This window comes from Sinocyclocheilus rhinocerous, unplaced genomic scaffold (genome assembly GCF_001515625.1).
Source record: "Sinocyclocheilus rhinocerous isolate Xijiao unplaced genomic scaffold, SAMN03320098_v1.1 scaffold789, whole genome shotgun sequence".
Classification (NCBI taxonomy): Eukaryota; Metazoa; Chordata; class Actinopteri; order Cypriniformes; family Cyprinidae; genus Sinocyclocheilus; species Sinocyclocheilus rhinocerous.
In genome coordinates this window covers 348,115-360,592 of record NW_015667306.1, presented here as the reverse complement: position 1 = coordinate 360,592, position 12,478 = coordinate 348,115, and the positions used below count along the sequence as shown (strand labels likewise).

General features: G+C 39.6%; 1 protein-coding gene across 2 annotated transcripts in view; it reads left to right on the top strand.

Annotated features, from left to right (window-relative positions):
* The window catches only part of LOC107733742 (uncharacterized protein C20orf194-like), a 34,332-nt gene that overhangs the window by 17,468 nt on the left and 4,386 nt on the right, over positions 1 to 12,478 (top strand). The window contains exons 4-32 of one of the 2 annotated variants that reach the window (XM_016545505.1): positions 956 to 1,080; positions 1,980 to 2,076; positions 2,163 to 2,269; positions 2,443 to 2,520; positions 2,618 to 2,719; positions 3,093 to 3,148; positions 3,250 to 3,385; positions 3,508 to 3,589; positions 3,696 to 3,732; positions 3,809 to 3,893; positions 4,500 to 4,576; positions 4,926 to 4,970; positions 5,076 to 5,121; positions 5,201 to 5,309; positions 5,402 to 5,472; positions 5,633 to 5,683; positions 5,818 to 5,908; positions 5,991 to 6,094; positions 6,819 to 6,965; positions 7,083 to 7,168; positions 7,311 to 7,403; positions 7,674 to 7,794; positions 7,910 to 7,998; positions 8,298 to 8,435; positions 9,009 to 9,134; positions 9,328 to 9,365; positions 10,683 to 10,818; positions 10,894 to 10,980; positions 11,068 to 11,174. In XM_016545505.1, coding sequence (XP_016400991.1) covers positions 956 to 1,080; positions 1,980 to 2,076; positions 2,163 to 2,269; positions 2,443 to 2,520; positions 2,618 to 2,719; positions 3,093 to 3,148; positions 3,250 to 3,385; positions 3,508 to 3,589; positions 3,696 to 3,732; positions 3,809 to 3,893; positions 4,500 to 4,576; positions 4,926 to 4,970; positions 5,076 to 5,121; positions 5,201 to 5,309; positions 5,402 to 5,472; positions 5,633 to 5,683; positions 5,818 to 5,908; positions 5,991 to 6,094; positions 6,819 to 6,965; positions 7,083 to 7,168; positions 7,311 to 7,403; positions 7,674 to 7,794; positions 7,910 to 7,998; positions 8,298 to 8,435; positions 9,009 to 9,134; positions 9,328 to 9,365; positions 10,683 to 10,818; positions 10,894 to 10,980; positions 11,068 to 11,174 — 2,667 coding nt within the window. Of the gene's footprint in view, positions 1 to 955; positions 1,081 to 1,979; positions 2,077 to 2,162; positions 2,270 to 2,442; positions 2,521 to 2,617; positions 2,720 to 3,092; positions 3,149 to 3,249; positions 3,386 to 3,507; positions 3,590 to 3,695; positions 3,733 to 3,808; positions 3,894 to 4,499; positions 4,577 to 4,925; positions 4,971 to 5,075; positions 5,122 to 5,200; positions 5,310 to 5,401; positions 5,473 to 5,632; positions 5,684 to 5,817; positions 5,909 to 5,990; positions 6,095 to 6,818; positions 6,966 to 7,082; positions 7,169 to 7,301; positions 7,404 to 7,673; positions 7,795 to 7,909; positions 7,999 to 8,297; positions 8,436 to 9,008; positions 9,135 to 9,327; positions 9,366 to 10,682; positions 10,819 to 10,893; positions 10,981 to 11,067; positions 11,175 to 12,478 lie in introns of both variants that reach the window. The other variant, XM_016545504.1, reaches the window with a different exon arrangement.

The window sequence follows — 12,478 nt, the reverse complement described above, 5'->3', positions numbered from 1 at the left end:
ACAACTTTCTGGCAGAGGGCAGCAGATTTTCCTCAAGAATTTGACGGTATTTTGCCCCATCCAGTTTTCTTTCTATCCTGACAAGTGCTCCAGTCGCTGCTGCAGAGAAACACCCCCAGAACAGAATATGACCACCTCCATGCTTTACAGACTGCATGTGGCCTTTCTTGAGGAGTGGCTTTTTCATTCAATCCTCCCAAACAAGCCACATTTGTGGAGAATTTGTGATATTGTTGTCACATGCACACAATGACCACTCTTTGTCATAAATTCCTGCAACTGCTTCAGAGTTGCTGTAGCCTCTTGTTCGCCTCTCTGACCAGTTTCCTCCTGCCTCTTTCATCCAGTTTGGAGTGACATCCTGTTCCAGGGAGGGTCTGTGTTGTACCAAATACCTTCCACTTCTTAATAGACTTCACTGTGCTCCTAGGCATTGATAAAGCCTTTGAATTTTTTTTTGTATCCATCTCTTGACTTGTGCCTGTCCACAACTTTATCCCAGAGATCTTTTGACAGGGCCTTGCCACCCATAGTTGATTGTTTGCTTTAGTTGCACTACCAAGGACTGAAATGCTCCAGGAAATCTCTTTTCATGCTGAGCTAATCAAAATGACCACAGCTGATCACGGTTGAAAGTCAAATGGCTTTGTGTGCCATTGAGAAGGTGATCAGCTACACCTGATTGGGTTTACAAGTCATTTTTAGGAGGTGGGTGATCCTTTTTCCAACTCAGTGATTCTGTTTTTTTTATTTATTTATTTATTTTCTGACATGTTGGTGTTATATCTTTCACTTGGATGTTATAAGTTGCACTGAGTAAATACAGCTGGATAAAATAAAAACTGTCTGTCTTCATTTCAGGCAACAAAATGTGATCATTTTAAAGGGGGGTGATTCTTTTCTATACCCACTGTATTTTACTTGGTACTCTGATTGTATATTTGCTTATTCCTAGATGTGATCATCCTTATTAAGGCGGAGAGTGTGCATCTGTACTGCAACCCAGTGAATTATGGGTACCTGCTTCCCTATGTATCTCACTGGAGGAATCTGCAGCTCCATTGTCTGACTGAGACAGAAGTAATGATCTTCAGCACTGCTTTTCATGATCTCCACACCTCTACTTGGGATGCAGCAGTATTAAAATTCAGGCTGATACAATAGGCTGATTTTCATGTGATGGCAGATATTAAAATTGTATACGGTTTTGACTATATATAATATAAACAAATTTTGTCTGTATGTCTAATAATATAATAAAATATAAATATTATAATATAAAATAAAAAACATTTAAAAATATTATAAAATAATAAAGTATAAATATATTCATCTTGCTAGAGATTACAGTTATCAGTGTGATCAAATTATTAGTCTTCTTACATATTAACTTTTAAGTGAGCGTTAAGCCCGGCTCACACTGTGCGATTTTGGCCACGATTTGGTCGTCTGAGACAAATTTTGAAAATCCTAAAAGATTCCTATAATCCTAGGCTAAAATCTGTAGTCTTTGATCGTTAGTTTGACATGTTCACCGACAGCCGATTAATGGTCGTTGCGATCAAATTCGTTGCCTTTGCTATGATAAACACCGGTTGCGCTGCTGTTTTCATGTGGGTGTGTAATGCTGCTTACACTATTCTTCTTAAATACGCCGGTATTGCCGCCATTCATATACTTTTAATGATAGCCAACATTACAGCCCCGCGTGCAATGCAGCTCGCAGTCACTGAACGTGTATGGGTTGATCATCATGTTCGTACAGTCTGACAAGTACAATCCTAAAGGACTTTGAAAAAATCGCACAGTGTGAGCCCAGCTTTAGATGATGGCAAAGATAATCTAAATGTTAAAATAGGGAAAATTAGCATAAACAATTAAGTATTCAGTATTGGATGATATATATCCAGTATTGGCTGTCACACACTTACATTCATCTGCTTACTATTTTTGTTTTCTCCTCATTTTCTATCTTTCAGTATGAGGATGAAGAGGTTGCGGAGGAATTTAAAATCTCAAGTTTTGTGTCTATGGTTCAAGACTGCCGTTGCCTTGGAATCCCCTACAGTTCACATGGTAAGCATGTGATGCACTGATGAAGGCACTGCAAAAGCATTGTACTTTTAACCATCATGTTTATGGTTGATTCATATTTTCCATAGGCCGTGTTCAGAAGTTTGACATGTTCATGTTGGAGAAATGGCCCATCATTCAGGCATTTGCCTTGGAAGGAATTGGGGCTGGAGTGTTTTTCACCATGAAATATAAGGTTTTGTATTTATACTCTATGACCTTTACTTATACATGACTAATGGGTTATATACGCATTTTATAATAATCATATGTTACATAATATGATTGATACTAGTGTAAGTGCAAATAAACTAACACCTGATGTTATTGTGTCCTTCACCAAAATTGTTTGTTTCTTGCGTCTTATAGCTCACAGATGTCAGTCAGAGGCTTTGGCAAGTCTACAGCAGATTGGACCCAGTGTCTCTGGACTGCCTTCTCAATGAGGTAAATCACTTGCATATATTGAAGCTTGATTTTTTTGTCAAATGCCTATGCACACATTTCTTTCTTATACAAGAGTGGATGTGATATTCTCTCACAGGACCTTCAGCTTTTTGAAAGACAGTGGAGCTGTCTGTTCTCCAGTATGGAAATCGAGAGTGCACTTTCCATGCAGGAACTGTCAGAAGCCCAAGTTGCAGAGGTGCTGATTGTTATATTATCACTACCATAATTATGTAACCATTTAAAGTCCAAATGAAATCAAAGATGGTTTATTTACATTCAGATGGCATCACCTAGGATCTGAAAAAAAATATGAACTAATAGTTAAATAGCTATTTAGGCATTGTAGTTCTCCATAATTGACTGCATTCTCAAATTTACTCCATTCTGGTATGGAACGGCCACTTAAATGGTCCCGATGGATAAAATCAGTTCCAAATTAATCAAGTCACCTCCTGCATGTTTTTTTTTTCTTTATCATTGTGGTTTCATGTTGGCTTTAACAGTCACTGAAAATAATGTGTTGGATATAATTCCTTGTGTGATGCTGAATCTCATTTTCTGTCTTTCAGCCTTTCAGAACATATTATTCACATGGTCTTATTTCCAGCAACATCACAGACAAGAGGTAATTACATAGGATACAGTAGCTCCTATTTCTAAGACATTCTGCAGGAATTATTTCTCTTTGTAAAGCAAGTAATGAATTTTACATTGTTTGTACCCCAGTAAAAGCAGGCAGCCATTTGTGTTGTTTGGGAGCCACTCTACTAAGGAAGATCTGGAGAACTACTGTTTCACCTTCCCTTCTGAAGGCCATCAGGTTCGCAACACTGGCCCTGGTGGGGGTGTTGCCAAACACATGGTGAGAGCTCCACACAGCGGCATGATGACTGAGACTTCCAACTTACATGAAATCCTTGACTTCCTTTATGTATTGTTCTACATAAAACAATTTAATGGGTGTGTTTGTTACCACTCTCACAGCTGCTGCAATGTGTGGCTCCTAAAGGGCCACTAGCCTGTGCTCGAACCTATTTTTTTGGAAGCACACACGTCCCATACTTGGGTTAGAAAACCTCTAGAAAATATTTTAATGAAATCTTTATATTATATATAATACAATTTTTAATTTCTCTGCACTCTCTCATAAGTTCACTGTTTTAATCTGACAGGAAATGACAACACCCAGCAGAAGGGCACAGATCTCCAGTAAGTACTCCATTCGTGCTTTGTACTGTGTTTTGATGATTGGATTGGTATTAAAGGTAGACCTATTGTGTTGCAGGCTGCTTTCACATATCTACTCAGCTGTGGTTCAGTCTGTACTAGCAGGAATCAAATGTTTCTCCATCAGCTCCAGTGCTAGTAAGGTAAGAATTACACCACATGGGCCCTCTTTAGCAAAACTGTGATAAACATTGATGTAGGATTTACATTAAAAGTAAAGCTTATTTACAAATGAAATTAAAAGGCTACTTAAAGATGGGAAAGGCAAATTAAGAGGCAGTCTTTGAATGTGGGTAAAAATTTTCATTTCAGCAATAGCCTTCCGATAACTATAACTTAACTACAGACAACTACAGATTTTAAAATCTCAAAAGGTGTGGACACATTAGTGAAGTTTTATGGACATAAAGGGGCTATTGTCCATTGTCACATGTAGCAATGCATGAACAGCATAGCAGAACAGTGGAGTCCATACCAGAACTATAACAATAACAAAATATCGCTGGAATTACTTTCAGAAAGTAAGAATTTTGTCCAGCTGATGAACGTTAAAAACATTAAAGGCCTTCTTAGAATACAAAGTAAACGCAAAGTTATCGTCCATTCGCATGGACCCCAATATAGTTATTCTTGGAGTGAATGAGTCATTGTACTGTATCAGTAATTTTATGATGCCACCGTTACAGGTTTAGAAAGAGTTTTGCTCAGGTTATCAATTTAGAAAATGATGCACACATTTTTATTTCAAGGCGAAGGATGTAGCAGAGCAAACGTTTCAGCTGGCCTTGGACAACTTTGGGTTGATTCAGTACAGGGGAGCTCTCAGGTATGCAATGCACACAGAAATGAAAGAAATGGCCCAGAAGATATCTGCAGACCTGTTGACTTTTCTGAGCTGATTTCTATGGAATGGATTTAATAGGAAGGTGAAGGATGATCAAATTATCCAAAACATTTATTAAACACACAAGGGCTAGAGAATGTGTAGAACTGACAGACGTTCCAATTCTGTGGAAGTCTGCATACATTTCTCTGGGGTTCTGAGCTTGCAGATTCCTTGTGGGCCTTGGCTATTAGACAGTGGTTATTAAAAGTGAAGTTATATTTTTGTCTCACTGTAGGACACATTTTGTACTTGCTTTGTGAATTGAGACTACTTTGTCTGTTTAATTCAGATCCAAAGCTGTGTTTAGCATACAGGCTGTCAACAATGAGGGAACGTGAGTTTCTATACACAAATACAGCTATTCCCTTCACCTTCACACATAATACTGCATTATGCATTTTCCACTTTCTGTATTTCATAATAATCTTCCTTTACACAGAATCATTCCCCTCAGTGATGACGACAGTCACTTTATGGTAAAAACTGTGAGTATAAAACTTTTCCATCCCAGCTGCAGCTTTACATTGTACTGCAAATTGTATTAAATGGCTGACTCCTCCACAGGCATCCATGATGGTGCACGATATCCCAGATCTCCAGTGTGGAGGAAACCTGGGTTCAATAGTTTTCTCTGAGTCCTTTCTAGAGTCCAGCGTTTACATTCAGCAGAGGGGTAAGAATCCGTTTTGAGTACTTTGTTGGAGATTAATTAAATTCTGTTAAACACAGGTCATGTGAGATTGTAAGGCACTTCTTCTCCTGCAGATGGTGCTCTTTCCTCTGACAGCTGTTACACTGTGCTCACCTCCTCAGTTCCTCGCCATGTCTGCTGGCTGGTATAGTGCACTCATTGTCTCTGCACAATTGTGCAAAAATGTGCATTTCTGGTTAACAACATGATAAATTATGCCAAAATAATATTTTAACAGTACTATTATGAATTATATTTGTTTATTGAATGCTGAGTTAATTGATTCATTGACTTCTGTGTGATAGGTAGATGAGGCTGATGTCAGAATGTCTGAACAGGCTCAACATCTACTTAAGGTGAAGTTTTACAGTGCAGTGGTTTGTACAAACCATTGAAGCTCCTTTCTGATGCTGTACTAACCGCTATATATGCTTTAATACCTGTGTGTGTGTGTGTGTGTGTGTGTGTGTGTGTGTGTGTGAGAAAACAGGAAGAGGATGGTACGTGTTTGGGCATTCCTCTAACAGTGAGAGACTCTGTCTACATGTTCTCTAACAGCCTGCTGTCTACACCTGAGGAAGGTCAGATTTCATCTTTACTGTAAGGTCACGGTTTCTGGTAGTCTTTGTGCATATAGGCATTCATGTGTTTATTGTGCTGTAGGGAAGCTGGTGTTTTTCTCTGAGGGAATCTTGTTTGTGCATCCTCATCACGGCTCCATTACACTCTCTATGAGTCACATCAACACCATTAAACTCTATGATGGGGTGAGCAATGATCTCATTCACAATATATTTGGGGTCAAAATGATTTCTTTAAAGGAATCAATAGTTTTATTCAACAAGGATGTATTAATTTGATCAAAAGCTTACAGTACATTGTTAAAAAAAGATTTCTGTTTCAAATACAGGTGCATCTCAATAAATTAGAATGTTTTTTTTGTTAAATGTGAGCCAAAATCATCACAATTAAAAGAACCAAAGACTTAAACTACTTCAGTCTGTGTGCATTGAATTTATTTAATACACGAGTTTCACAATTTGAGTTGAATTACTGAAATAAATGAACTTTTCCACGACATTCTAATTTATTGAGATGCACCTGTAAATGTTGTCATCAAACAGAACAACTGTTTTCAATTTTAATAATAATGTTTTGTGAGTACCAAATCAGCAATTTAGAAAGATTTCTGAAGGATCATGTGACACTCAAGAATTCAGTAATGGTGCTGAAAATTCAGCTTTGCCATCACATGAATAAATGACATTTTAAAATATATTAAAACCGAAAATTATTTTAAATTGTAAAAATATTTCAAATTTTTATTGTTTTTACTGTATTTTTGATCAAATATATGCAGCCTTGTTGATTGTAAGAGACTCAGATGTTTTCAAAAACATTAAAAAAATATTTTGACCCAAAACTTTTGAACGGTACCCTATATATCATCAATATTGCTTTGTCTAAATGTATGTAATGTTGTTTTCACAGGGCTCTCTGTCTGATATTTCAATGCTTTTCATCGCGTATCAGACCTCTTTGCTTCCACACCTTCCATTCCCTTTACACAGTGCTGATTTCTCTCTGGCTATTGCTCTGCTTCCCAAAACCAAGAGCTACAAAAGCTTCTATTCACAGGTGCTCACACACACACACATACATATGCAGGTGGAACATTTAGGCTTCCATCATCCTGCAGAGTTGTTGTATTCTGTTTAGCATTTGGTTGTAAACGAGTTGTGATATGATTTTCAGGTCCTGCCAGCTTGGCGTAAGTCAGACTCTGGGCTGAGAGTGCAGCACGTCCTCAACGATCAGCTGAGCCCTGAGCACAAGAGAATGTGAGTTAACACTTCATTCTGCATCAGCTCAGCCAACAGTATGCAGCCTGATTTGTTAAGATCGTATTGTGCTTGAGCCCCGAGGTATCATGATGTAGCACATAAATGTATCCAGTGACGTGTTTCTTCTCAGGTACTTTAGGCTGTTAAATCTTCGTGAGATACATACACCAGCGGCAAACAGCCACAGAGCTGTTCTGAAGACTGCTTATCCACAGCTGCCAGAGCATGACAGGTAACACACATATTCACACTTCCACCCTGTCCTAACTAGGGATGATGTGACAGAATGTTAAGCGATAAATCTGTCTCTTTTTTTGTTATTATGAGTTTTTGACCTAACCAGCTATGACTATGACAAGCAACAAGACATTTTGCCAACTGCTTGGTTTCTATCTGTCAGTGGGGTCCAGATTACTGAGCCCACTATTGAAAATGGTGCTGTCATGCATTGAATATGTTGCTTTGCTCATGCACGTTGATGACTATCACATTTTCTCCTCAGGTTCCTACAGCATTTTGCTATCAGCAGCAGCGTGGGTGAAGAATCTGTCTGTAGCGACCACTTGTCTACTGTGTTTTCAGACACAGCACCTGAAAACAACAAACCTGAATGCAAGAGAAAGGTGAAATGCATGTGTATAAATGTAACACAGTTATACATAATCTAGCTGACAGGTCAGGCTGGAGGAAACAGCATATGAATAATAATAGATAATAGATATGTGTTTGTTTGTGTAGATGGTCCTCAGTATCATCGCAGGCTTGCCAGGCAGTCATAAGGAGAATCTGTGTGATTTCTTGATGGAAGTGAATCAAAATTGCGCCAGGTGAGAGAACAATCAAGATGCCATGAACTATAACTATAATCATTATAACTGTAATGTTGTGTTACATTTTAGATTGGATGTGGCAGATTCCTAGTGAGTGATATTTCTGACTTTCGACCATAATGTTTTCTGCTGCGCTGCCATTGGGAATTTGTCATTTGTTTTCTACTACATTTATCCAAATAGAAGGTTGGAAATTCTGACTTAGAGTTCAATGGAAAGCATCTTGAATGCTGGTGCACTAATTACTGTCTTTATATACCCATATACTCTTAAACTGAGGACTGTTTGATTGACAGGTGGGAGGTGTTTTGCCCTGCTCTGGAGGGCTCTGAGGAATTCAGTGCGTCACACCTTCAGCAGTACCTGAGCAGCCTTCTGGCCAAACAGAGGGAGACAGATCTGAATTCATCCAGAGTTGTGCTGCTTATACCAGGGTGAGACAGACATGAACACTGAGTCTCAAAACCTTGAGGATCATGTATATTTAAGCTGCTCACTATTGATGAATTTTACAACATTGACACTAGGGTTGGGCGATGTCTACAAAATTGGCATCGGACGATTTCTACAGTGAAACATTGCGATGGACGATGACATCGGCAGGGGCAGGAGCAAGCGGGAGGAGGGGTGTGGGGGAAGAGTTAGAGGGTGTGCCCGAAGCGTGAATCCTTATAAGGGAAAACACGATTCCTAACACCGTGTCTACACCGGACACGAGTGACGCGGCACAACAAAATACTATAGAACCGGCGGCTCCCTGATGCTGAAATATATATGTAGTATAATTACCCAATTATATAACTGCGAGGAAAAATATTGAAATATATATTTTCCTCCCATCTCGTATTTATTCCCTTAGGGGTTCCGCCTACACGTCATTTTCTTTCCATTTCATTTGAAACAAACTGTATTATCTAAAATAAAGGTGACTTGACTGTTCTGAGACTTAGCCAGTGATATACAAGAAACAATTAAATGAGTTTTTATGCATACTGTATGTGTTGTAGGTACACCGATGTGCTGGATGTAATCCAGGCAATCACGGCTCATCCAGACCCACAAGTTCACAGCCAAGTGACAGTGGGTGCCGTCTCAGCATGTGTCAATCCACTCACATCCTTCATCAAACACAGGCAAGAGTTTTTCCACATGACATTTATCACACCTACTTTTCCAGACGAACACTTGTAGTTCAGATCGTAAATGCTGTAAAAAGAATTATATGTAATTATGTAATTATAATGTAAGTCTCTAAAGGCCCTGTTAACACACTGTAATTTACCTAAGTGTAATTTATCTGAAGCTCTCTGAAACTGCTCTTTACAGGCTTCTCTTCCCCAAGCTCCTGGAGCAGTGCAGTCAGGGTGAGTTTCTCTCAATATGGTGCCTGTGTGTGGATGTTGCAGAATAGGTGTTCAGATCTGTCACTGTTGTGGGGTCGTATCATGTGGAATCAAATTTCCCTGGATCTTTGGGAATAGAATATTCTTTGTACTATAAAACCTACCATAATTTTCAGAATTTGAAACTTACTCTTTACCTTGAAAAAGGTAAAACAAAATTTTTGAAACAAAATTTTGTACATTTGCACATCAACAATGCTTAATTGATGTTCAGCCACTTCCTTTATCCGCATATCCCTCTGAAGAGTCCCATGGTTAGCAACCAGCGTTATTTTTAACAGTGTCCCTGATCATTTCAGTCTGATATGAACAATATCAATTTAAATTGTACTGAGTGTATAAAGACAGTGAGACATCACCAGTGCGCCCTTAAAGGGTTAGTTCACCCAGACCTGCGTTCATCTTCAGAACACAAATTAAGATATTTTTGATCAAATCCGATGGCTCAGAGAGGCCTCCATTGACAGCAACACCACCCAAACTCTCAAGATCCATAAAGGTACTAAAGACGTCGTTAAAACAGTCGACGTGACTACAGTGGTTCTACAATAATTTTATGAAGCGACGAGAATACTTTTTGTGCGCAAAAACAAAACAAAAATAATGACTTTATTCAGCAATCTCTTCTCTTCCCTGTCATTATCCTTACGTGGTTAACGCAGTAAGCACAGTGAAGGCTTCCGTGTTCTACGTCCGAACGCCGGTTCATTATTGGCCAAAGCTGCACATGTGAGCAGCGCGACACATGCGTGTAATGCTGATGCAGGAGCCGTCCAATAATGAGCCGCCGTTCTGACGTAGAACCTGGAAGCGCTGGACGTAAACAACGTATGAGAATGACACAGTAGAGAAGAGGTTGTTGAATAAAGTCATTATTTTTGTTTTGTTTTTGCGCACAAAAAGTATTCTCGTCGCTTCATAATTATTGTAGAACCACTGTAGTCACGTCGACTGTTTTAATGACGTCTTTAGTACCTTTATGGATCTTGAGAGTTTGGGTGGTGTTGCTGTCAATGGAGGCCTCTCTGAGCCATCGGATTTGATCAAAAATATCTTAATTTGTGTTCTGAAAATGAACGAAGGTCTTAGGGATGTGGAACGACATGAGGGTGAGTAATTAATGACAGAATTTTCATTTTTGGATGAACTAACCCTTTAATTAAAGCAGCCTCATTTAACCTCAGTGCTCTAGGGGAATTGCCCCTGTAATAAGTGCACTTTAAGTGGCTTTGGATAAAACGTCTGCTAAATGATTCCTTAGATGAGTTTCTCTTTTAGGCATCGTCAGCAATGTTGTCTTCACGGGTTTGACCACTGAGCAGAAGCATCCACTTCTCAAACACATGCAACAGCTGATCCGTGCAGCCAATCCCAGCACTGCATTTATCTCAGCAGAGAAAGGGGCAGTTAAAAGGTATGTACTTTGATAATTCCTTGACATGCACACTCAATTCTAATGGTACTTATGGATTATTTTTTGGTATTGTAGGACTGAAGATATAAGGCTTATCCTGAATGACAGCGGTTTCTCACAGTCTCATATGATCAATGCACGATACCTGCTGTATCCTGGCTGGTAATATATTTTTGTTCTCTACTCTTCTCAGTGTATGTGTGCGTACACATAGGTGAATGTTTTGGACTATACTATGTATTGTTTCAGGTGGGAAGGCAGGTTTGTTTCTGGAAGTGGGTCGTTGTCTATGTCTCAGCATTGTGTTGAGTTCAGTCGTCCATTGGAGAGAGCATTATTTCTACAGAGCTGCAAAGGTAAGCATCTGTTTGTGTGTGTATTTAACATCACCCAAAAAAACATTACAATCATGGCACATTTGTTTTTGTTTTTTTAATTGTCTTACAAAAAAATAACAATTAAAGGGGTCATATGTTGCTAAATAGAACATTATTTTGTGTATTTGGTGTAATGAAATGTGTTTATGCGGTTTAAGGTTAAAAAAAACACATTATTTTCCACATACTGTACATTATTGTTTCTCCTCTATGCCCCGCCTTTCTGAAACGCGTCGATTTTTACAAAGCTCATCGGTCTGAAAAGCGAGGTGTGCTGTGATTGGCCAGCTATCCAGTGCATTGTGATTGGCTGAATACCTGAAGCGTGTGACGGAAATGTTACGCCCCTTACCATATTGTGATGCCGTGTCCCAGTGTGATGAGACAAAAACATTAAAACCCATTATAAACGAGGCATTTGTTGCATCCAGTGGGGACATAATTACTGATTATAATGACTTATACTGTCTTTTTACACGTTGCGTCACGCCGTGTAAACATAAAACCATGTCTGCTTTTGTGATCGGAGAAATGACAAACAACAAGCGCTGCTCTACACTGCTCAAAACTCGCGTTTGAATCGTCAGTGGCAAATTCTTTAAATATAAAAAACGTACTTACAGTCTGTGAGTCAGAACAGCCGGCATTGTAGTCTACTCTCCCAGGATCAGGAAACAGTCCTCGTCCTCCATAAAATGCGCTGAACACATCTGAATATTGGGGTTGAACTGTTCTGGAACAGTGTTGTAAATACAACTTAACCACTGATTTCTAGTCGTGTCCTCTTTTGGAAGGCCAAACAAAGTAGTTTCGCTTTCACAACGAAACACAGCGTCACACACGGCGGGCTAGAGTGAGCAGAGGCCAGAGGCATAGAGTAAGCAGAGGCCGGCTTGAGTGAGCGACGGCGGGCGGGCGGGCTTGCGGCAACCACATGTGACGACCCCGGGCTGGACTCCGCTTCGTCCACGGTGAAAGCCGATCCGGCGATCCACAGCGCGAAGTTGATGTATTTCCTCAGTGACCAGCACGGATCAGCTCTAGGCATGACGAAGCAAATATCGTCCTCTTTTGGAAGGCCAAACAAAGTAGTTTCGCTTACACAACGAAACACACAGCGCCTTCACGACATGGCAGCGGCGGCAACAACAATACTACAGCGAGAATAAAAGTTACGCCTTCTTTCTTTGCGTGAACATTTGGGCGGCATTATGCAAATCTTCCCACATCGTGACGTAGACATGTGGGGGCATGTTAGAACGAGTCGTTTTAGGTAGGCGTGG